The sequence below is a fragment of the Clarias gariepinus genome, chromosome 16 (assembly GCF_024256425.1).
Source record: "Clarias gariepinus isolate MV-2021 ecotype Netherlands chromosome 16, CGAR_prim_01v2, whole genome shotgun sequence".
Classification (NCBI taxonomy): Eukaryota; Metazoa; Chordata; class Actinopteri; order Siluriformes; family Clariidae; genus Clarias; species Clarias gariepinus.
The window spans coordinates 18517495-18541240 of NC_071115.1; the positions used below are offsets into that span (position 1 = coordinate 18517495).

The window sequence follows — 23746 nt, forward strand, 5'->3', positions numbered from 1 at the left end:
TTTTCATGTAACAAATCCAGCTTTCTTGCACATAGCATGTGCATCTTGCGTCTCTTGAACACAAAGTACTCAACCAAATGTGGTTAGTTCAAGATTTATTTCAGTTGAGTATAAAAAAATTGGGTGGGGAGTCGTTCATTGAACATTATCCGCGGACCATGTAGGGACATCATTTTATGTTTTACAGTAATATAGTCCCTATAAATTGAACAGGCTGGGCCTTGGTCCTCACGCACATAAATGATCCTTCTGTTTTCATCATCATGCCACTAGTTTATATATTGTTTTATGATACAGTGTATCTGGAAAGTATTTACAGCGCATCACCTTTTCCACATTTTGCTATGTTACAGCCTTATTTCAAAATGGATTACATTTTTTTTTTCTCAGAATTTTACACACAAAAACCCATAATGTCAACGTAAAAACAGTTTACTTGAGATTTTTGCAAATTTATATATATAAATATATATATATATATATATATATATATATATATATATATATATGGTAGAATGAATAAAGCTCTTCCTACCTGTTTCTGGTTGGTCGGGTTTTGGTTGATTGTCCTATCATGGGTTAGTCGCTACTACTTAAGCTGGTTGGTGAGGTGGCTCGGGGTTATGGGTTCCAGCCCCCTAGCTTCCGTGGCGTGTCGTCATATCCGACACGGAACCTGGAAGTCCTGAGGTGATTGTGCTGCAGGTAAGGATGTCAGCCACGTGTGTGTGTGTGGTGAGTCACTTGTGTGATTGCAAGTTGCTGTGCTGTGTAGGCCGATTGCGCCCTTAGGCCCCGCCGCCCGGCCTCGGTTCCTGAACTTGAGGCTTTGGATATTCAAGTTGTCCATGAGTGCATTGTATGTGAACTACTGGTCCCTGTCATTTTATGTTATTGATTTCTTTTTGTTTATTTGTTATAATTAAGTTGTTTAAAATAGTACGTGTAATAAATGGTAATACTTTTGGATATCCTTGTCTCCTGCTTCCTCCCGTGAACTGACCTGTGTGCCTTTAGACGAAATTTACTTAATTAGGGTCCCTGGCCTTTATCCAGGGTGGCGTAATCGGAATTTTAATTCTAATAAACCTTTTCTTGCCTCTGCGCTTCGCCACATTCTGGCGTAATCGGCAGGATCACGGTAACTAGGCGGAGACGGGGTTATCCAGATTTCATTGTTTATTTTGTTTTTTTTTGTAATTTATTTTTGGGTTTTTTTTTTAGAGTTGCGGCAAAACAGCAGCGTCAGTCCGGACTGCGGTGAAACCATCCTCTATCTCTTCGGGTATCCGGCCGGGGGCTATTGGGTGGTAAGTGGTAATTTAGACATGGAGGAAGAACTTCGCGAACTAAGGGAACTTGTGGCCCAGTTGAAGGCCGACAATGAGAGGCTGCGTCAAGAGCGTCTCCTTGTGCTGCCTGGCCCTAGTGCGGCATCGGGGAAGGCTACCGAGGTCGCGGCTGTTATACCTCCTCCAGTTGTGGGTGCTAGCCAGACGGAGAGGTTGGTATTCGTACCTAGGGACCGTAGTCTAAGTTTAATGGCAAGTTGGGGCTTAGCATCGATGAATGGATTGAGGAGGTGCAGGCATGTATTAGAGTTCGCCATTTGTCGGTTGAGGACCAGGCGTTATTCTTGTTTGACCATCTAGAGGGGGAGGCACGGGAGGAGATCAGGTATCGCCCAGATGGGGAACGGGGGGATCCAACTAAGATTTTTCTTGCACTGCGTGAAGTTTTTGGTTGTTCGCAGTCTCATGTAGCATTACAGGAAGCCTTTTTCTCCCGTAGACAATTGGAGGGGGAGGGTTTATTAGAGTTCTCCCTTGCCTTGATGGGTCTCATGGAGAAAGTTAAACAGCAGTTTCCTGGAACTGCCCCAAATGCCCCGGTTTTGTTGCGCGATCAGTTCGTGGAATATGTGATGGATAGTGCACTGCGGCGGGAGCTTAAGCAATTAGTTCGCCGCCAGCCACACGCCACCTTGTTAGATGTGCGTAGCGAGGCAATTAGGTGGGAACAGGAGGGCATGCCGGGGGGTGCGAGAGCTCGTAGTCAGTCAGTTCCAGCAGCGTATGGGATTCAGTATGGGGTCCAGGGGGAACAGCATTCACATGCGAGTGAATCTTCGTCTTCTGAGCTGAGAGAATTACGGGAGATGTTAAAGGTTCAGCAGCAGCAGTTGAACCAGTTGAGTCAAAGTGTTGCTCGGTTTCAGGAGGTGCGTCCGCAAAGTCGTTCTTCACGGTATGGGCCGGTGGTTTGTTGGCGGTGCCATCGACCGGGCCATGTTGCCAGGGAGTGTAATGTTCCACCACAGGGCCCATTATCCTCTGCGCCCACGGGGTCATCACTGGCGGAGGGGCAGCGTAGCTCAAGCCAGCCTTCGGGAAACTAGTACCCACCGAGCTTTTGAGCCGTAGCTCGGGCGGGGAAATTGGGGGCTCGGATGAGGTAATTGGTGGTTGTTCATTGTCCCGTTTAATGTCAGGCTGTCCCCAGTTGACGGTCACTATTGGGGGCATTTCGGTCGCTTGTTTAATTGATACCGGTTCTATGGTGTCCACCATCACGGAGAGCTGCTTTTTGGAGAATTTTAAACCTTGGGGTCCGGAGCGCTTAAAATCGTGCCAATGGCTCCAGTTACGTGCGGCTAATGGGCTTGCCATTCCCTATATTGGCTATATGGAGTTGGATGTGGAGTTGTGTGGCAAAATAGTGTCAGGTTGCGGAATACTGGTGGTTAGGGACCCGCCCGGAAACATGTGTGTCCAGGTTCCGGGGGTGCTGGGGATGAATGTGTTGAGCCGGTGTTACCGGGATCTTTTTAGCCAACACGGCTCAGCCTTGTTTGACTCTCCACCTGTGGTAGCGGTTCCGGGTTTTGTGATGCAAGCTTTGCAGCATTGTCATGGGGTTGACCCTGAGTCCATGGTTGGACAGGTTGGTAATGCACGAGTGCGTGGGCGCCATCCGTGCCGTGTTCCAGGTGGCACTATGAAGATTGTTACCGCTACGTGTTCAGAACAGGATTCTGGGGGCACCATGTTGTTTGAGCCCTTGGAGTCAGGACTACCGGCCGGCTTGTTGGCTTCGCCTTCCCTGGTGCTGGTGGTGCGAGGTACCGCCTATATCCCAGTTGTAAATGTGGGGGTATTGGACGTAGCATTGTACCCAAGGACCCTATTAGGTAGTCTGCAGGGGGTGTACGTTGCAAGTCTACCACCGGGGGTGACTGAGGTTAAGGACGTGGTCGCTAGTGTGTGCTCCCAGGGCGGTGCAGTGGAACCATCGCTGCAGGAACAGATTGAATCAGTTGATTTATCTGCCTTGGCATCAGGAGAGCAAGGTGAGGTTAGGGCCCTGTTGCGGAGTTATCAGTCCGTGTTTTCGGCGCATGATAATGATTTAGGGTGTACGAGTCTGATCTCGCATGATATTCCCCTGATAGATGACGTCCCAGTTCGGCAGCGGTATAGGCGTTTGCCCCCCTCCGAGTATGATGTGGTGAAGACCCACATTAACCAGCTGCTTGAGGGTCAGATAATTAGGGAGAGTTGTAGTCCTTATGCGTCTCCGATTGTGTTGGTGCGCAAGAAAGATGGTAGTCTACGCATGTGTGTGGACTACCGGCAGTTGAACCTAAAGACCAGAAAGGATGCCTTTCCATTACCTCGTATAGAGGAAACGCTGGACGCCTTGACCGGGTTTTCCACGTTGGACTTGGCCAGCGGGTATAATCAAGTCCCGGTGACCGAGGGGGATCGGTCCAAAACTGCTTTTTGTACACCGTTCGGGTTATTCGAGTGGAATAGAATGCCGTTTGGGCTTTGTAATGCTCCCAGTACTTTCCAACGGTTGATGGAAAGATTGTTTGGTGATCAGCGACATCAATCATTGCTTCTGTATCTGGATGATATTGTGGTCTTTTCCTCTTCAGTGGCTCAGCATGTGGAACGGTTGGAATTGGTTTTGGGTCGGTTAAAGGGCGAAGGTCTCAAGGCGAAGTTGGGAAAGTGTGCGTTCTTTAAACAGCAGGTACGGTATTTGGGCCATGTGGTGTCTTCTTGTGGTGTGGCTACTGATCCAAGTAAAGTGGAAGTGGTGGCAAATTGGAGCCGCCCCAGTACCGTAACGGAGCTTCGTTCCTTTTTAGGTTTCGCCAGTTATTATCGTCGCTTCGTGGAGGGGTTTGCACAGTTGGCATCCCCTCTGCATAAGCTGGTTGCCGAGTTTGTGGGGGGTAGGCATAAGAAACCGGTAGGTCTAAGCTTCGTCGGTGCCTGGACTGACCAATGCCAGATGAGTTTTGATGCTCTGAAGGAGAAGCTCACCACTTCCCCTATTCTTGCATATGCAGACTTTTCTTTGCCCTTCATCCTTGAGGTGGATGCTAGTCACCGGGGTTTGGGGGCCGTCCTGTCTCAGGAACAGGAAGGGAAGGTCCGGCCTGTTGCTTATGCCAGCCGTAGCCTGCGACCCACTGAGCGTAATCCGGCCAACTATAGCTCAATGAGGCTGGAGTTTTTGGCGCTCAAGTGGGCCATGACCGAGAAATTTCGGGAATATCTGCTAGGGCATAAATGTGTTGTCTTTACTGATAACAACCCTTTGAGTCATTTGTCTTCTGCCAAGCTGGGGGCCACTGAGCAGCGTTGGGCCGCCCAGCTTGCAGCATTTGACTTTGAGATTCGGTATAGGTCAGGTAAGAGCAATGGTAATGCTGATGCCCTTTCGAGACAGCCTCCGGCCAATAGTCAGGGCTTAGAGCCGCTGTTACCAACTACCACGGTGCCGGTATCGGTACGACAGGCAGCCCAAGTAAAGCCGGTATACCCGGCTACCCAGGCTGCACATCAGGTTTTCCCTAGTCTGTCTGCAGGAGAGTTGAGGGCATTACAAGAGTCCGATCCGGATATTGGTCCCATTTTGGGGTTTTGGCAGTGTCAACACCTCCCCAGTTTTGAAGAACGCAAATTATTGTCTAAAGGTAGTTTGGCCGTGTTGCGTCAATGGGACCGTTTGGTAGAACAGGAGGGGGTGTTGTATCGTCGAATCTTCCGTCCAGATGGAAGAGAGGAAGTTTTGCAAGTTCTTTTGCCGGTTGGGTTGAGGGAAGGTATCTTGAGATGGTTGCATCAGGAGCATGGCCATCAGGGCATTGAACGTACAACAGAGCTGGTTCGTCAGCGGTGCTATTGGCCTGGTATGTCCAGAGAGGTCGCTCGTTGGTGTAAAGAGTGTGATCAATGTCAGTTGGCCAAGGGTGGACAGCCAGTGGCGTCTAGTTTTATGGGTCACCTGCTCGCTGCTACGCCCAACGAGATCTTGGCAGTTGATTTTACTGTGTTGGAACCATCCAGTTCGGGTGTTGAGAACGTGCTGGTGATGACCGATGTCTTCACAAAGTACACCCTGGCAGTTCCCACACGAGATCAGCGGGCAGAAACGGTGGCACAAGTGCTCGTGGCAGAGTGGTTCTGTAAGTTTGGGGTCCCTGGCCGCATACATGCCGATCAGGGCCGCAACTTTGAGTCTTCCCTGATACGGCAGCTGTGTATGCTATATAATGTGGAGAAGTCTCGAACCACACCTTATCACCCTGCGGGGAATGGACAATGTGAGAGGTTTAATCGAACTTTGCACGATTTGTTGCGGACTCTGCCTCCCTCTAGTAAGCGTGATTGGGCTTCATGTTTGCCGCAAGTAGTGTTTTGTTACAATACCACCCCTCATCAATCAACAGGTGAGTCCCCGTATTATTTAATGTTTGGTCAGGAACCTCGTCTACCAGTTGACTTCCTGTTAGGGAGGGTAGAAGGAACTGGGGGTGGACATGTACACCAGTGGGTCGTCGAGCATCAAACTCGGTTGCAGGTGGCTTTTGAAGGGGCCCGGGAACATCTGCGGGCCGCCGCGGAACGACGTAAGGCCCAATATGACTCTCATGTACGTTACACCCTATTGTCCGAGGGTCAGCTTGTCTACCTTCGTAATGTTGGGCTGAGGGGTCGCTCAAAAATTCAGGACCTGTGGAGCCCAGTGGTGTATCAGGTGGTACGGGCCCCTAAACAAGGTGGTTCAGTTTATTCGATTGCCCCTGTGGATGACTTGAGCAAAGTAAGGCAAGTACATTGTTCACTGCTGAAGGTTCGAACCCAGAAGGACTCTCCTGCTTTAGTGTCCCTTCCTAGCCCAGTCGCAGAATTTGCGTCGCCGGTGGGGGAGCAGGCTTCGGAGGGGTCCGAGCAGGGGGACTTGTGGGTATTGGTCTCCGCGACACCTCCGGTTGTTAGTGTGGGAAATATGGCGGACCCCAAGCCTGTGGAGCCCGTAGCTAATAGTGCGACCGATGCCCCGGCGTGTGTTGGTCAGCCCCTCGAAGGTGAGTTAATACCAGGGTCGGTAGGGTTGTTCAATTTAGTGCCACGACGGTCTAGGCGAGCTAACGCAGGGAGACATTCTAACTTGCATCATCTCCCACGATCTGCAGGCATGTTGGGACCTGATGGAGTATTGCCTGCGGGGACATCTTCGACCATTTCGGCATGGTTCCGACCTTGGAGTTGAGAGATTGTTTTGTCCATCGTCGGGGCGACGATGCAGCCGTGGGGGGTAGGTTGTGGTAGAATGAATAAAGCTCTTCCTACCTGTTTCTGGTTGGTCGGGTTTTGGTTGATTGTCCTATCATGGGTTAGTCACTACTACTTAAGCTGGTTGGTGAGGTGGCTCGGGGTTATGGGTTCCAGCCCCCTAGCTTCCGTGGCGTGTCGTCATATCCGACACGGAACCTGGAAGTCCTGAGGTGATTGTGCTGCAGGTAAGGATGTCAGCCACGTGTGTGTGTGTGGTGAGTCACTTGTGTGATTGCAAGTTGCTGTGCTGTGTAGGCCGATTGCGCCCTTAGGCCCCGCCGCCCGGCCTCGGTTCCTGAACTTGAGGCTTTGGATATTCAAGTTGTCCATGAGTGCATTGTATGTGAACTACTGGTCCCTGTCATTTTATGTTATTGATTTCTTTTTGTTTATTTGTTATAATTAAGTTGTTTAAAATAGTACGTGTAATAAATGGTAATACTTTTGGATATCCTTGTCTCCTGCTTCCTCCCGTGAACTGACCTGTGTGCCTTTAGACGAAATTTACTTAATTAGGGTCCCTGGCCTTTATCCAGGGTGGCGTAATCGGAATTTTAATTCTAATAAACCTTTTCTTGCCTCTGCGCTTCGCCACATATATATATATATATATATATATAAAGGTAAATCACATGTTCATAAGTATTCACAGCCTTTGCTCAATACTTTGTCCATGCACCTTTGGCAGCAATTACAACCTTAAATCTTTTTAAATATGATGCCACAAGCTTGGCACACCTATCCTTGGCCAGTCTCACCCATTCCTCTTTGCAGCACCTTTCAAGCTCCATCGGGTAAGATGGGAAGTGTCGGTGCACAGCCATTTTAAGATCTCTTCAGAGATGTTCAATTGGATTCAAATCTGAGCTCTGGCTGGGCCACTCAAGGAGATTCACAGAGTTGTCCTGAAGCCACTCCTTTGATATCTTGGCTGTGTGCTTAGGGTCATTGTCCTGCTGAAAGATGAACCGTCGTCCCAGTCAGATGTCAAGAGCGCTCTAGAGCAGGTTTTCATTCAGGAAGTCTCTATACATTGCTGCAGTCATCTTTTCCTTTATCCTGACTAGTCTACCAGTTCCTGCCACTAAAAAACATCCCCAGAACATGCATGGTGGTGCCTGGTGATGAGCGGGGCCTGGTTTCCTCCAAACGTGACGCCTGGCATTCACATCAAAGAGTTCAATCTTTGTCTCATCAGACCAGGGAATTTTGATTCTCATGGTCTGAGAGTCCTTCAGGTGCCTTTAGGCAAACTCCAGATGGGCTGCCATGTGCTTTTTCTTTAGGAATGGCTTCCGTCTGGCCACTCTACCATATAGGCCTGATTGGTGGATTGCTGCAGAGAAATTTGTCCTTCTGGAAGGTTCTCCTCTCTCCACAGAGGACCTCTGGAGCTCTGACAGAGTGACCATCGGGTTCTTGGTCACCTCCCTGACTATGGCCCTTCTCCCCCGATTGCTTAGTTTAGATGGCCGGCCGGCCAGCTCTAGGAAGAGTCCTGGTTTTGAACTTCTTCCACTTACGGATTGATGGAGGCTACTGTGCTCTTGGGACCTTTAAAGCAGCAGAAATTTTTCTTCAACCTTCCCCAGATTTGTGCCTCGAGACAATCCTGTCTCAGAGGTCTACAGACGTCTACAGACAATTCCTTTGACTTCATGCTTGGTTTGTGCTCTGACATGAAATATCAACTGTGGGACCTTATATAGACAGGTGTGTGCCTTCCAAAATCATGTCCAATCAACTGAATTCACCACAGGTGTACTCCAATTAAGCTGCAGAAACATCTCAAGGATGATCAGGGGAAACAGGATGCATCTGACCTCCATTTTGAGCTTCAAGGCAAACGCTGTGAATACTTATGTGCATGTGTCAAATTGTCAATTATTTTATTTTTAATAAATTTGCAAAAATCTCAAGTAAACTTTTTTTATGTTGTCATTATGGGGTGTTGTGTGTAGAATTCTAAAGGAAAAAAGTGAATTTATCTATTTTAGAATAAGGCTGTGACATAACAAAATGTAGTAAAAGTGATGCGCTGTGAATACTTCCTGGATGCACTGTATATTATTAATAATTGTTAATCAATGTTAATGTTATGGCTGATCTGTTTAAGGCATCTTTATTGCCTGACTCATACAAGTTAGTAACATTCTATTTGAATTGACTGACAGTGTGCCAGCCCACACGTCCTCTCTACAGCAGATCTATCACTTATGAATGTGTCTGAGACAGCAGTCTGAGACTCTCTTCTCCCCATTGGGTTCTCATTCTCCACCTACAGCTAATAGACAAGAAACTGAGGCTTTTTAAAGACTTATGGTATTGAATTATTACAGATTCTCAGTAACTGCAGTGCCTGAACAAACAGCCACATTTTAAAACATGTCAGTTTGAGCTTGTGCTGCCATGCTGACACAATCTTAGTCAAGTAATGAAATAAATCTAGAAATAATATAATTCAAGACTGGATTCTGAGACTGCCTTTATTAACTATAACCACAATGGGTTGTTTTACTATGTGTGTGACACCAACTGTCTTTGTTTACTACAGAAAACTTTATATTTCAAAATAGTTCCTACAGTAGTATTAGGAGCTTCATCAGTGGACATGCAGAATGATACATTTTTTCATGAATATATCGCTTGATTTAAAATATAAAGACTTGCCCGATGAAAATGAAAATGAAAAGGCAAGCCAAATTCCCTGGGAGGATTGGAAATGAAAAATCAATGTAAGATATGCAACCGGTCAGCCAACAGGCTTTAAAGTGACTTGTAGTTTCTTCAGGACCAAGAGAGAAAATAAACAAATTTTGGCATGGTTGTGGGATGAAGTTTCATTTATTTGATATAAATTTCATGTTTACAGAACTGTTGAATAAAAGCAATATCGCACTTGCAGGCATTCCACTTTTCAAATGTTCCAGCAGAGTTCCACATATTAATAGCAACCCCCTACAAATCATATACAATATCCCAGAAAGCAAGCAAGATAGAGTACACAGCACATGCTGATTCGTCTCTCTTTGTGCTAAGTGAATCTTGTTAGTATGTGAGGCATTACATTAAGCATCTCTCTCCCTAAAGCCCCTTTCAAACAGAAATCTAGCTATAAAGGTGATACTATTGTAACACCCTCTCAATATTGGGCTTTACCTAATAATACAGAATTACCCATGAATTTGGTGTCTAAGCAACTTAAAGGTTTACCTTCAAGGAGCATTATTAAAGTAGTGTGGTGTTTAACAGAACAGGATTGGCGCCTATTATTATGTGTGCCATAGAAGAAATACAGCATACAATGGCATTAAAAACAAGAAAGCAGGGGAAATGAGGGTTAAAATGTTATCTATGTTTATTTACATCACTTACCAAATTCAATGCTCTGCTTAAAGCTGTCTATTTACAAAATTTACTGCCATTTCTCACTATACAAGCACTTACCTCACATACCCCCAGAAAAACCCCTTCATGTCCTATTTTTATTCTCTAGGATTGGCTCATTTGTCAGAGCTTTGGTGACCCAGCCAATCATAGACAAAGCTAAATTCTTGTAACCATAACGCAGAATGTGGGATTTGTCGTTAAAAGTTTATTTTAACATTTGACTGCCTCTCTAAAAAATGAATAATTTGCACCGTATCCATCTCAGCTGAACATTATATTTTTTCCCACAACAGCTTTAATACAGTACTAGTTAAGATCTACAATGTGGCCTTGCATGACCAGGGCCAAGGGATTTATTCCTATCTAAGGTCTGTGTGCATGGTGTTTGCAAGATCTCCCCATACTTGGTGGGTTTCCTCCAGGTACTTCAGTGTCCTCCCACTGTCTAAAGACATCAAGATTAGGCAAACTGATGTTGCTGAATTGCTCGTAGTGTGCGTGAATGAATCTCTCTAAAATTAGTTTTTGCAGAGCAGGATGTTTGCATATACACTATATGAACAAAAATATTTGGCCAAACCTGCAATTAAATTGTATCCAAATACACATACTTCAATATAGAATTGGTCCCTTTTTTGCAGCTACAGTATAACATCTCCTATTCTTCTTGGAAGGCTGTCTACAATATTTTGGAGTGTTTCTGTGGGAATGTATTTCCATTCATTCTGTACAGCATTTATCAGATCAGGCAGTGATGTTGGACCAGCTTTCAACTGATGTTTGGCTGCTTCTCTGTTTAATGGTTTAATAAATTGTGGTTGTCTAGTCTTCTGACTTAAAGAATTATGTTGTGACACTCTGTGTTTGACAAAGCAATATATGTGCATTTATTACTCATAGCTAATAGGTCCCTTGTGGTCCTGCTTTCAGTCCTCTTGGTGCTGAGACCAGCAATCAATTTAGTGCACTTGCTCAGTTGCCAAAAAATAAATAAATAAATAACCTAGTTGGAGCATGTGTTTCAGGTAAGAGATAAAAAGAAATGCTATTAATAAATATTGCTTTAAAGTCATATTTGCAACATTGGTTTAGGACTGTTGTTTCAACATCATCCAAATGTCATGTACATTGGTCCAATATCCATTTATTTATTAAGTAATTATAACTTTTAAAAACAACCTAATCATGAAGTCATGTAGTGTACTAATACCAAGGTTAGTCTTTGGACCAACATCATTGTAGTATATTGATAATCCTATCAACTTATCTGCTCTTGTAGATGAGAATATGTCCAGTTGGGGCTGTCATGGTAAAAGAGGCACCATGTGGTGAGTCCCTGAGCAGCTGTTTCTTTGCTTTATTAATTATTTGACTTAAACCAAAGGATAGAGGTACAATCTTGCATTAACAATCCTTTATAATGGTTACCTCCTTTAAATCAGGCTCTCACTTGTGGACATTACTGAAATGGAGCTCACTGTTCAGCTTCACTAAATTTTATAAACTCAGTGTTGGATGTAAAGAGCATTTGCAGTACCAGAAGGATTTATTTTCCTCACTGAAGAATTTAGCAGTGAAATAGTATCAATGCCATGAATTTTTATTCTCCCTAGGGCACACTAACTAAAATAAAAGAATATATCACTTGATGCATGCCACTGAAATGCTTGTATTTGCATCTGATATGAATTATCTTCACTTTGTGCCTTTGGCTCTTTATAATAATCTGATATTGAGCAATTTTTGCCTCTTATTGTGGATTTTGAAATGCTGGCTTTGCATGCGTAACATGCTAACTGACTGGAACATTCAGTGACATATCATTAAAAGTGACACTACACTGCAAAATATATATACACTACCGTTCAAAAGTTTGGGGTCACTTGCAAATTTCTTTGGTTTTTGTTTAGTGATTTATTTTCTTAATTCTACAACAATAGTGGGGATTTCAAAACTATAAAATAACACATATGGGATTAGGTAATTATGTAACAACAAAAACAACACTTAGTTGTTATTTTAAGACACAGAGGTCAGCCTTTCTGTAATAGTTCTTGCAAAAACAGTATTGTCAAGTGCATTTGCAAAATCCGTCAAGCACCAAAATGAAACTGGCTCTCATGAAGGCCATCCCAGGAGGGCGAGACCAAAACCTACCTCTGCTGCAGACGAGAAGTTTATTTAGAGTTATCAGCCTGAAAAATGACCAATTAACCGCACCTCAGATTAGAGGCGTTATGAAGTCTTTACAGAGCATAAGTAGCAGATACATCTCACCATTAACTGTTCAAAGGAGATTAATGCATTTTTTGGACGCCTTCAGCATTCCTTTACAATGTAGAAAGAAATAAAAATCTACATGATATTCAAACTAGTAGACTCTTTGTCAATTGGTAAATTATTGTTGAGTTCATTAATACGTTTACTAAACTGATCAAGCAGTGTGTCCAGCTCAGTCTATATATATAAATATATAAATATATATGTGTGTGTGTGTGTGTTTATATATATGTGTGTGTGTGTTTTTTGTTTTGGACCAGGGTTGGCAGACCTGGAGAAAAATAACAAATGCAATGTTAAAGTTTTACAGATGTCTGAGCTGAAATTGCATCCTGATACCTTATTAAAGCTTTATTTGGTCACTGAAAATCACTGAAATGCTTGCTTTCTTTGTTTTCTTATCTTCCAGGAGTTGAAGTCTTCTAATAATTGACTATTCTTTTAAATGCAGAACTCATGCATTGATTATAAGTATTGTGATATTGTGAGAATTAGTTGTGAAATTAGGGGCTGACTAAGACATTAGTCACATTTGTGACCCCCTGTTGTAGTCTAAGCACAATGTTTGGTTTATTAAATAAAAGTAATTGTTTGAAACGTTATAAGACCTTGTCTAATAATCCCATTAGGATATTAACTTGTCTTTATCATGGTAAAGTTAAATATGTCATTATTTTAATTTTTCATAATTAAGGCTTACAGTTCATGAAAATTAAAAATTTAGAATACAATAAATATCAGAATATTTATTTTGAGTTTAAGTAATACAGTACAGTATAAACAGACTGTGTAAACATAGCCATGACTACTGATGAATTGAACTGAATATTGATCACCAACTACTGTATACACAAGGAATTTATAACCAGGATTTGTGAACCAGAACTTCACACTGATATGAGAAAAAAAATCTATGACAAAATATTTTGTGTTTGGAATTTGAACATTGTGTGACCCAAAGAATACAAATATTCTCTATTAGTTTTTACTCTTTTTCTGTGGGAAAGGAAACACCATGTAATCCTATTATAAATTCTCAGCTTTGTTTTAGTGTCTTGTTTCTGAGTTAGGTGAGGACCTGCGATGGCTTTATCAGTTTTCCTGATTTATAAAAATGTATTAATTGTACAATGTTGTCTAACTGCTCTGCTTTGACCTTTCTTTCACAAATAATAGGTATAAATCAGTACAAATATCATACTTGAATTTGCAATAAATGCAAAAGCATAATTTTTAGGCACAAATATTGTTTTACCTTTTCATCTCCATAGGAGAAGATGAATGTATGTGGGCATCATTATGCATAAAGCATGATCATCCTACATTTTAGGAATTACTCATCACTGGTTTATATATTTTCTCTGGTACCTTTTTTTTTTTTTGCTTAAAATATATATAAAATACAGCTCTGGAAGAAAATTAGAGACTACTGTAATTTACTTCAGAAAACTTCTGTAATGTCATTAAGAGGAAGATAGATAGTCACAAACCTTCAATCAAAGCTGAGCTGTTTGTATGGTATAAAGTTGCTCAACAGCAAAGTGAAAAACTGGTGGAGAGCATGCCAAAGCGCATGAAAGCTGTAATTGCAAATCAGGGTTACTCCACCATATACTAATTTATTAATGCTATTTAGCCAAAGCATTAACACAATTTGTTTACAAATTATTAGCATTTTGTTTTATTTGAGCTGTTAAAGCTCTGAAAATACTGCATGATCGTGGGATATTTTGATAATGTCATTTCCTTTACATATACACAAATAAATAATAGTTATACTTTGAATTTAGGAGAAATATGTATTTTTTTAAAAATCATTTCACAAAATACACGCACCTTTCAGAGAAAAAAAAAAAAACATAAGAAATGGATTATTTTGGAGTGGTCTTTTATTCTTTTCCAGAGCTGTACTGTATATATAAGCCTTTTTTCTCTCTTTGTCTCTTTTTTGGTATCATGGGAGGCAACCAAAGATCTTATACTGTCAGATGAAAAACAGAATAGCATCACTGTTAAAGTGTGTGTATGTGTATGTGTGTGTTGATCCATGGAGCTTTATCATGCACATGGCATGAATTTAACTAGTAGTTTAATTTTTTTAGTGGAAATAGTAGTTTTGGTAGGGTACCAAATAAGTAAAAACCGTACCTGAACAATTTCTGGCAGGTTGCTCCTGTTACACTAGTGACAGTCTTAGTAAATGCAACATACATTTAGGCATTTGGCAGACGCTTTTACATTTTTATCTCATTACACATCTGAGGGTTAAGGGCCTGGCTCAAGGACCCAACAGAGGCAACTTGATGGTTATGGGGTTTGAACCTGGGATCTTCCAAACCATTGTCCAATGCCTTATCCACTGAGCTACCCCTGACCCCTGGCACAATATAGTGTGGTTGAATAGTATAGCTTTTGGTCACAGAATGTCATACTTGTTCTCACGCTATGTACTGTTGAGACTTTCGGACTCATGTAGGCTAATTAATGTGTTTAATAGCAACAAATTAGATTAAGTAAAAGGTGTACATGAAACATTTTAATGAAGATCATGAAAAACATTATAATCAGTACAATAACTTTAATTAACAATCCATTGTCAGTCTTCTCTTGTAATAGTTCTAAATTCACTTCAGTACTACAACTGCTCTATCACAGTAAATGTATGCCCAATTTAAGTCAGTTCAGGCATGAACCAACATATTCGTCAGTAATCCAGTAATGTTATAACATAACAGGCTAAATTATAACAGCATTTTTAGCTTGTAAGAGCAAGCACCTTACATTCTGTATCTCATGTACTTAATGTCAGAGGGTGACGTATTCCTTGTTTTTTTTTTCAGGATTTTGATTTGACAGCATGGTTGCTTCTTTTAAGAATGAAGAAGGAAAACCCCATTTTTAATAATCTAAATCTTAAACAAGGTTCTGAGACACCGTTTCATTCTTTTTGTATGTGTATGAGAGAAAGAGGGAAAGAGAAAAAGAAGAGAGTGTGTTCCTTTTGGAACAGAACAAAGTGCTTCTTTCTTTATGCATTAGTGCTTGCAAACAGATTGCCTGTCTGTGTGCTTCTTGGTGCTTTCAAGAGACTATGCATCCATAACTGTATTAACCATCCTCAGAGAGTGTTTGACAAAAGAGCTCTTCCAGTGCCTTTACTCTTCTTTTAAAAGTCTCTGCACTTTACTAATGGTGGACAAAAAAATATACCCGCACTTTCTGTGGGCTATTTATCAGCTCTGTTTAAGTTTCATCAGCAGACATGTAGTGCTGCTTTGATAAAGTTGTTTTTATTCAACATTTTCTCCCAGGTTTCTTGGTATTCCACCAGGTAGAGGAAGTTGCCCATTGCGAGGACCTTTGCCCTTTGACCTCATCTACACTGACTACCATGGTCTGCAGCAGATGAAGCAACACATGGGTCTTTCCCTCAAAAAGCACAAGTAAGCATGTGTCTGTGTACAGTATGTTCTTATTTACCTCTTTATGTTTGAATTATTCATCTCTTGCAGTAGGTGGCAGGTTGGCGTAATAGTTAGCGCCTCCAGCATTAAGGGTTTGATTCCCTCTGTTAGGCTGTGTGCATGGACCATTATGTTTATTTGATCATATTGTAGCGTTTTTACGCCGGGAAGAATGCTGGAGAGACGAGTGAGCTTATTTGCTACCCAATGCAATGGCTGGGAGTACTTTATTTAGCACACAGCCGGTAATGGCATGACAGCACCTTCACTCAGGAGCCTACCTCTATTTCAGCACATTTCACACGTCACACACCCCTCACACAAACAGGGCCGAAGCCACCAACCCAAACACCTTTCCCCAACATGGTGAACACACACCGACATCCCCGCAAGGCATGCTGGTCGTCAGCCGCCGCCCCGCCCACGCCACACTGCCCCCACCCGAGCTGTGACCGTCCCTGGTCACCATGACGAACTCCGTTTCGGAGGCGTGGAGGCGGTCGGCGCTGGCGGTGGGAACGCCGGCGTCCTTTGGCAGGTGAGGGGTGAACGCGAATGTAGTCCTGAGGCGGTCCGGCCTCCAGAGTTCGATGGTTCCCCGGCGTGCGGCTGTGGAGGCGCAGGACGGTCCCGGTGGGGCAAAACTCGTGCCCGCCTTGCCAACCGCACCCGGTAGATGACATCGGAGAGCCGAGCTGGCTGTGAGTGTCCACGCCCATTCGCCCCTTCTGCCTGGCGATGAGCGGTTCACAGTTCCACAACCCGTGGGAAACAGTGGAGCCGGTGTCCACGAGCGCCCGCAGTAAGACGCCGTCCGGCACACAGTCGATGTAAAGCCCCGCGGGGCTCCCCAACCGTCCACCCGGCGCTAGGTTAGCGGCTGCTGGTGTACGCTGTCCCTCTGAGAATGTTAAAGCGGTAGTCCGGATGTCCCTCAGGCCTGAGAACGTTGCAGCGGTAGTCCGGCGGTCCCTGGCCTCGGCGTCGTCGCGGAATCTCGGAAGCGGTGTCGAGGCCTAGCCGCGACGGGTAGCCCTGTCCCCGGCTAGGTTCACCTACCAAGCGCCACTGAGCTGCGGGCGGTCGCTCGGCTCTTTCGCCGTGATGTGCCGTCATTATGGGCTCAGCGCGCTCGACCTCGCGCAGCGCCTCCTTACGGTCACCCGCGCAGTCGCCTCGCCGCGAAACGTCGGAGAGCTGCTCGTTGCCTAGCCGCGACGGGTAGCCCTGTCCCCGGCTAGGTTCACGAACCGAGCGCCACTGAGCTGCGGGCGGTCGCTTGGCTCTTCCGCCGCGATGTGCCGCCGATATGGGCTCAGCGCGCTCGGCCTCGCGCAGCGGCAGTTCGCTTTGCCGGCTAACAGCGCACGGAGCTGTATCTTGCTCCGGCTCTTGCGCAGCGCCAGCCTCCGCCCCGAGATCCAGCGCCGGGATTTTCTGCTTCCCGCTCCGCGTTGGTTGACGTGGTGTGCTCGCGCTAGCTCCGCCAGGAAAGCGCTTTTTCTGCGCGAGTAGTCGCTCCGCTACTCGGCGGCCCGCTTGGATTTTTAGAAGGTCTTCCTTTGTGCGCTCGAACCCGTTATTCTCCATCCCACTTCTGACACCAATGTAGCGTTTTTACGCCGGGAAGAATGCTGGAGAGACGAGTGAGCTTATTTGCTACCCAATGCAATGGCTGGGAGTACTTTATTTAGCACACAGCCGGTAATGGCATGAGCAGCACCTTCACTCAGGAGCCTACCTCTATTTCAGCGTCAGCCTGAACTAGAGCACATTTCACACGTCACACTCCCCTCACACAAACAGGGCCGAAGCCACCAACCCAAACACCTTTCCCCAACATGGTGAACACACACCGACATCCCCGCAAGGCATGCTGGTCGTCAGCCGCCGCCCCGCCCACGCCACACTATGTTAAAACTCCACAATGTACTATATATATATATATATATATATATATATATATATATATATATATATATATCATGCACATACTGTATATCAGCAAAAATATGTAAAACGGGTGACAAGATCTTAAAGGCCACATCGAGTACCATAGTGACTTGGGCATGGTGGCACTGTGCAATCTCTTATTTTATACCTCTGGCCCCCACCTCTGGTATAAAATAAGTCTTATTTATTGCCACATACTTTTATTGCTATTACTTCAGCATTAGCATAGCTTCCCTAATGAATTAGTGGCCTGTGTGTGGTGCTTTCATGTCTAGAATGTCATCCAAAAAAAAAAAAAAGAAGGAAAAAAAAAACCATGCCAAATTAAATTTCTGTCAAAATGCAATAAACTTCATTCTTGCTTTTATAGATATTTTTTTTCTCAGTCCAAAAGAATATCTGCAGGAATCAAATAGATTACCCTCTGTTAGTCAGTCTGCCTAATATATATATTATTTGTTCTACTCATGCCAAAACTGCTTAATGCATAAAGCATAATAGTTGTAATTCCTAGTAGCACTATTAGTGGCTGTCTTGTAGATAATGAAATCGCAAAACATGATAAAATGTCTCTGGGAAATAAAGTAGAGGAAAGGTTTGTTATGTGTATTAAATCCATGTACTCTTTACATTCAGGCTATTTTTTTCTTTATTGTGAGTCATGTCTTCATTTCAGTTCGTCTTGAGCTGCTTAATTGATTTCATTTCTAATCCTCTAATTCAGTGACGCTGAGCCATGCTTTGACAAAATTCCAATTTGGATAATAAAGATTAAGACAATCAAAAAGCCCGAAGCACAGAAAATGTTAACAAAACGTTTTTATCATATTATGTTACATGGTTATGCCTCCACCTGTTTTTATAAGGAAGCACATACAGTAAGGAAGATAAATTAATCATCCAGTAGTTTTATTGCATATTATTGCATTTAATATGAACATCATATTAAAACCATTGTGCAGATCATCAGTCGTAATAGTAGAAACATATGACGAGTTTAAAAAAAATGTCATTAAATCATCTTTTCTTTTAGCTGTATGATACGAAGTTATCTTTTTAAAGAGGATTAATTTAAATAGAGTGTAAACATAGTCATAAATCACTGTAAATACAAAATACATAAAATCATTACGAAAGTGAGAGAGAGAGAGCAAGAGACAGATTTTATTGCAAGCCTCTACTCTGCCTTTCAAGTTACTTGCTTATAGATTTTATTTGATCTACCACTGGTTCCTTACATGTATTACTGAATGTTATTTTACCCAGGAGTAAATCTGCCTCTTTACCACACACACACACACACACACACACACACATACACACTGTATCTGTACATGACTCATAATTATACAACAACCAAAATATATACACTCACCCAAAGGATTATTAGGAACACCATACTAATACGGTGTTTGACCCCCTTTCGCCTTCAGAACTGCCTTAATTTTACGTGGCATTGATTCAACAAGGTGAATGTTGGCCCATAATGACAGGATAGCATCTTGCAGTTGATGGAGATTTGTGGGATGAACATCCAGCTCTATTGGGTTGAGATCTGGTGATTGTGGGGACCATTTTAGTACAGTGAACTCATTGTCATGTTTAAGAAACCAATTTGAAATGATTCGAGCTTTGTGACATGGTGTATTATCCTGCCCGAAGTAGCCATCAGAGGATGGGTACATGGTGGTCATAAAGGGATGGACATGGTCAGAAACAATGCTCAGGTAGCCTGTGGCATTTAAACGATGCCCAATTGGCACTAAGGGGCCTAAAGTGTACCAAGAAAACATCCCCCTCACCATTACACCACCACCACCAGCCTGCACAGTGGTAACAAGGCATGATGGTTCCATGTTCTCTTTCTGTTTACGCCAAATTCTGACTCTACTATTTTAATGTCTCAACAAAAATCGAGACTCATCAGACCAGGCAACATTTTTTTTCAGTCTTCAACTGTCCATTTTTGGTGAGCTCGTACAAATTGTAGCCTCTTTTTCCTATTTGTAGTGGAGATGAGTGGTACCCGGTGGGGTTTTCTGCTGTTGTAGCCCATCCGCCTCAAGGTTGTGCATGTTGTGGCTTCACAAATGCTTTGTTGCATACCTCGGTTGTAACGAGTGGTTATTTCAGTCAAAGTTGCTCTTCTATCAGCTTGAATCAGTCGGTGCATTCTCCTCTGACCTCTAGCATCAACAAGGCATTTTCGCCCACAAGATGTTTTTCCCTTTTCACTCCATTCTTTGTAAACCCTAGAAATGGTTGTCCGTGAAAATCCAAGTAACCTGCCAATCTGGCACCAACAACCATGCCACGCGTAAATCACCCTTCTTTTCCATTCTGACATTTAGTTTGGAGGTCAGGAGATTGTCTTGACCAGGACCACATGACTAAATGCATTGAAGCAACTGCCATGTGATTGGTTGATTAGATAATTGCATTACTGCGAAATTGAACAGGTGTTCCTAATAATCCTTTAGGTGAGTGTATATTTTTAGATATTTCTTATGTATTTCACTGTAAAAACAATTAATAAACAATGTGAAATAAGTTTGTTCGAAATCTTTTAAAAAAATTGATATAACAAGTTTTTGTTGTTGGTCTTTCGGCTGCTCCTGGCAAGGGGTCACCAGAGCGGAATAATCAGTCCGCACTACTACGCCAGATGCCCTTCCTGACACAACCCTCCCATTTTATCCGGGCTTGGGACCGGTAAGCATACAGTGGCTGGGGTTTGGGCACTGGCTGAGAATCGAACTCAGGCCTTCCACATGGCAGGCGAAACACCTACCACTGAGCCACCAGTGCCCGCACAGTACCACTCTGTACATTAACTGTGATGTAAATTATTGTGAACTGCACAGATTTTTTATTGTTTTTACAGTGTTATACTGTACATCAAAAAAAATCTAAATTCACCATGTCATACAAATTGGTCATTTCTCTCAAATCTTGTATATTTCTTTTGACTAAGAAAGTTATTTTATTTAATTTCCCTGGCGCCCGAAGGAACATTTTATATCCATATTAGGACATCCGTATCACTTTAAAAATGTTTTTTTTTGCAGATGTCATATCCGGGTGATCGACACGTTTGGTACTGAGCCAGCATATAACCATGAGGAATACGCCACACTGCATGGCTACAGGACCAACTGGGGCTACTGGAACCTTAACTGCAGACAATACATGACCATGTTTCGTAAGTACTGACATATTTTTCTTCCTCACTGGTGTGACAGAGTCTATTAAGTGTGTGACTTGGAAGCTCACGGTGCTGCAGCTGCTACCAAGACATGCCCAAGGTGTGTTCTGACAGTTCAATGGAATATAAATATTTGAGAAACAAAGCAGGTGTTTGTTTCCATATTTGGTTTTGTGTTATTTCAATCTGAACCACTAAATTAGGCAATAGTTAAATGATTTAAATAATAAATGAAGAAAGCCTACACATCTTGCTTTGGAAAAGAAAGTGCAATTTGTCCTGGAATTCTGGTCATCTTTGTAAAATGATGTTCTGTAATTAATTTAAATGCTGCTCTCTTTTTCTGTGTAGCCACCTGTGTTTTATTTAAAGCATTATTGTTTTGTACAACGCCCCTAAAGTAGGTGTACTGTCTAGTGGCTTTATGTCATCCCAAAACATTTGCATATATAAAAATGTCATTAAAAATAATAGATTTTTGGTGCCTTTTTTGTTGCTGGTTAATGTGTTAGATATTTTGTATACATTGGATTCAACATGTTGTAGAGGTAAAGAGGCAGGATGCAAACATCGAATTAAACAGAGTGAAAAACATTTGAACACTTTGTGTTTAAATCTCCACTGTGCTCTGGAAGCTCTGTCATCCTCAGTGGGGCCAGTATAAAAGTTTTGGCAGAGACAAGTCATTTAACTACAACCACGGCAAAACCTGGAGCTTGAGGAGGAGAAACAAAAATCTCCCCATTTGAAAGCAATCTACAGTAAGGATTTTTTTTACCGGAAGCTCCTCGCTGGAGAGCAGGAACACAATTCTTAGGTGATTAGAGAACTCTTCCACTGCTGCAGGATGTCCATGGGTGACAAGATGCCCTGGCCAAGCCTTCCTCTAATTTACTTCCTTGTGTCGATTTAGTTCAGGTACTCCTGTCTGGTTATGGTTAGTTGTAACAATGCAGGTCTTACGAGGGGCAGAATCGAACAAAAATACTCTGCACTGTTCAGGATGGGCAGATCTGCAGGCTGTTACCCCACAGAGTTCTGAGCAGACAGACCGGCGGCATGTCTATTTAGGGGTCGTCATACCTCCGAACTTTGAGCGATCATTTAGGTATTAGAGCCGTAGAATAAGACAAAGTTGGTAAGACAAATGTAAAGACCCAGCCTTAGTCTTCCGAAGATGCCGGTTAGCAAGAAAGAAAGAAAGAAAGAGAGAGCGAGTGCGACACCCCTCAGACCAGCCTGCGCTTTCAGTTTATGTGTTGCAATACAACCTACTCATAAATCCTCGATAACAGCATAGGCCTTGAGTGGCCTATAGATTTTATTTTTTTGTTTCCAGAGCCGGCCTCGTAGACGGCGGAGCTCTGTTTATTTTGTGCTTTTAATTTTTCTTTTATTTCCTTTTTAGTTTCTAATTAATAATCACATGCCGTTTGACCCCTTAGAAGCCCTGCAATAGGGCTCTTATAAATATTACTACATCTCGTGGTGCGGCTCTCCAATCCGCTCCACGTAACATTAGTACCATTATTTAAGCACTTTCTCTTCTAAGGCCAGTTTTGTTCTGTTAATGTGGCTAAGCGAATAATCCATGTAGGTGTTGGACAGTCCTGAGAATATCATCTAACTTCTGGGGTTCCAGGGTTGAATCCCAAATCGCGTAAAAAGGAAAGCAAGTGAGCTATCTAGGGTGTACAGTCCTTTGTTTCACATATCAAGTAGTGCCCATGATCAGGGGCTAAAGAAGAATTTGGGATTCAGCTTTCCGTAAGTACAGTTTTGCTTAAAAGTTTGCATACCCTGAAAGAAATTGTTAAACATTGACATTTATTTGGAAAATATGACTAATAATGCAAAATATTTTTTCTTATTTAAGGATAGTGGTCACATGAAGTAATTATTGTTTGACTCCTTTTTAAAACCTAATGATAACTGAAATCACCCAAACATCCCCGGTTTAAAAGTTTACATCTCCTTGAATGCTTGGCCACATTATACACTCACAGGTAGACACACACAGGTTTAAATGGCTATTAAAGGGAGTTTCCACACCTGTAACTTATTGTAAATGTAATTAGCGTCTATGCAAAAATAGCTCATGAGGTGATGCACTAACTTGGTTTAATCTGCATCGTGGGGAAGACAAAAGAACTGCCAAAGGATGTGCGTTATAAGGTAGTTGATCTTTATAAAGAAGGAAAAGGTTATAAAAAGATACCTGAACACTTGAAAATGACAGTCAGTACTGTTAAAACTCTATCAAAGAGGTTCTGTTAATAGTAAGCCACAGTAGGGTATACCACGAACGCTTTTACCCACTACTGCCAAAAGAATTGTCCAGGATGGGAAAAAAAACCGACAAGCAACTTTTAAGAGAAATACAGACTGCTCTGGTTGAGCAGAAGTGATGTTTCAAGGAGCACAATAAGAAGATAATAGAACACAAATTAACTGCATGGGCGAGTTGGCAGGAGAAAGTCATTGCCACAAAAATGCATGCTTGCAGTACACCAGACTGGATTCTAGACACGCCTTTCAGCTTCTGGATCATTTGGAGTGATAAGACCAAAATTGAAATTTATGTTTGTAGAGGAGTCAACAAGGCCTACGGTGAAAAGTACACAATCACCATTGTAAAGCATGGTAGTTTTGAGGCTGTGTGAGTTCCAGTGGCACAGAAAAGACATAGATTGATAGAAAGATAAAAACAGTATGTTATCAGAAAATACTGGCAGACAACTTGCATCCTGGATTGCATTTTGGTGTTCCAACATGACACTGATCCAAAGCACAATAGATATGACCCTCCAATGGCTACA

At 42.9% G+C, this 23746-nt stretch overlaps 1 protein-coding gene across 1 annotated transcript in view; it reads left to right on the forward strand.

Moving 5' to 3' along the window:
- LOC128544594 (alpha-1,6-mannosylglycoprotein 6-beta-N-acetylglucosaminyltransferase B) overlaps nucleotides 1-23746 on the forward strand; it is a 110327-nt gene that overhangs the window by 69162 nt on the left and 17419 nt on the right. Inside the window, exons 9-10 of the mRNA XM_053514814.1 lie at nucleotides 15617-15748; nucleotides 20791-20924. Coding sequence (XP_053370789.1) covers nucleotides 15617-15748; nucleotides 20791-20924 — 266 coding nt within the window. The remainder of the gene's footprint in view (nucleotides 1-15616; nucleotides 15749-20790; nucleotides 20925-23746) is intronic.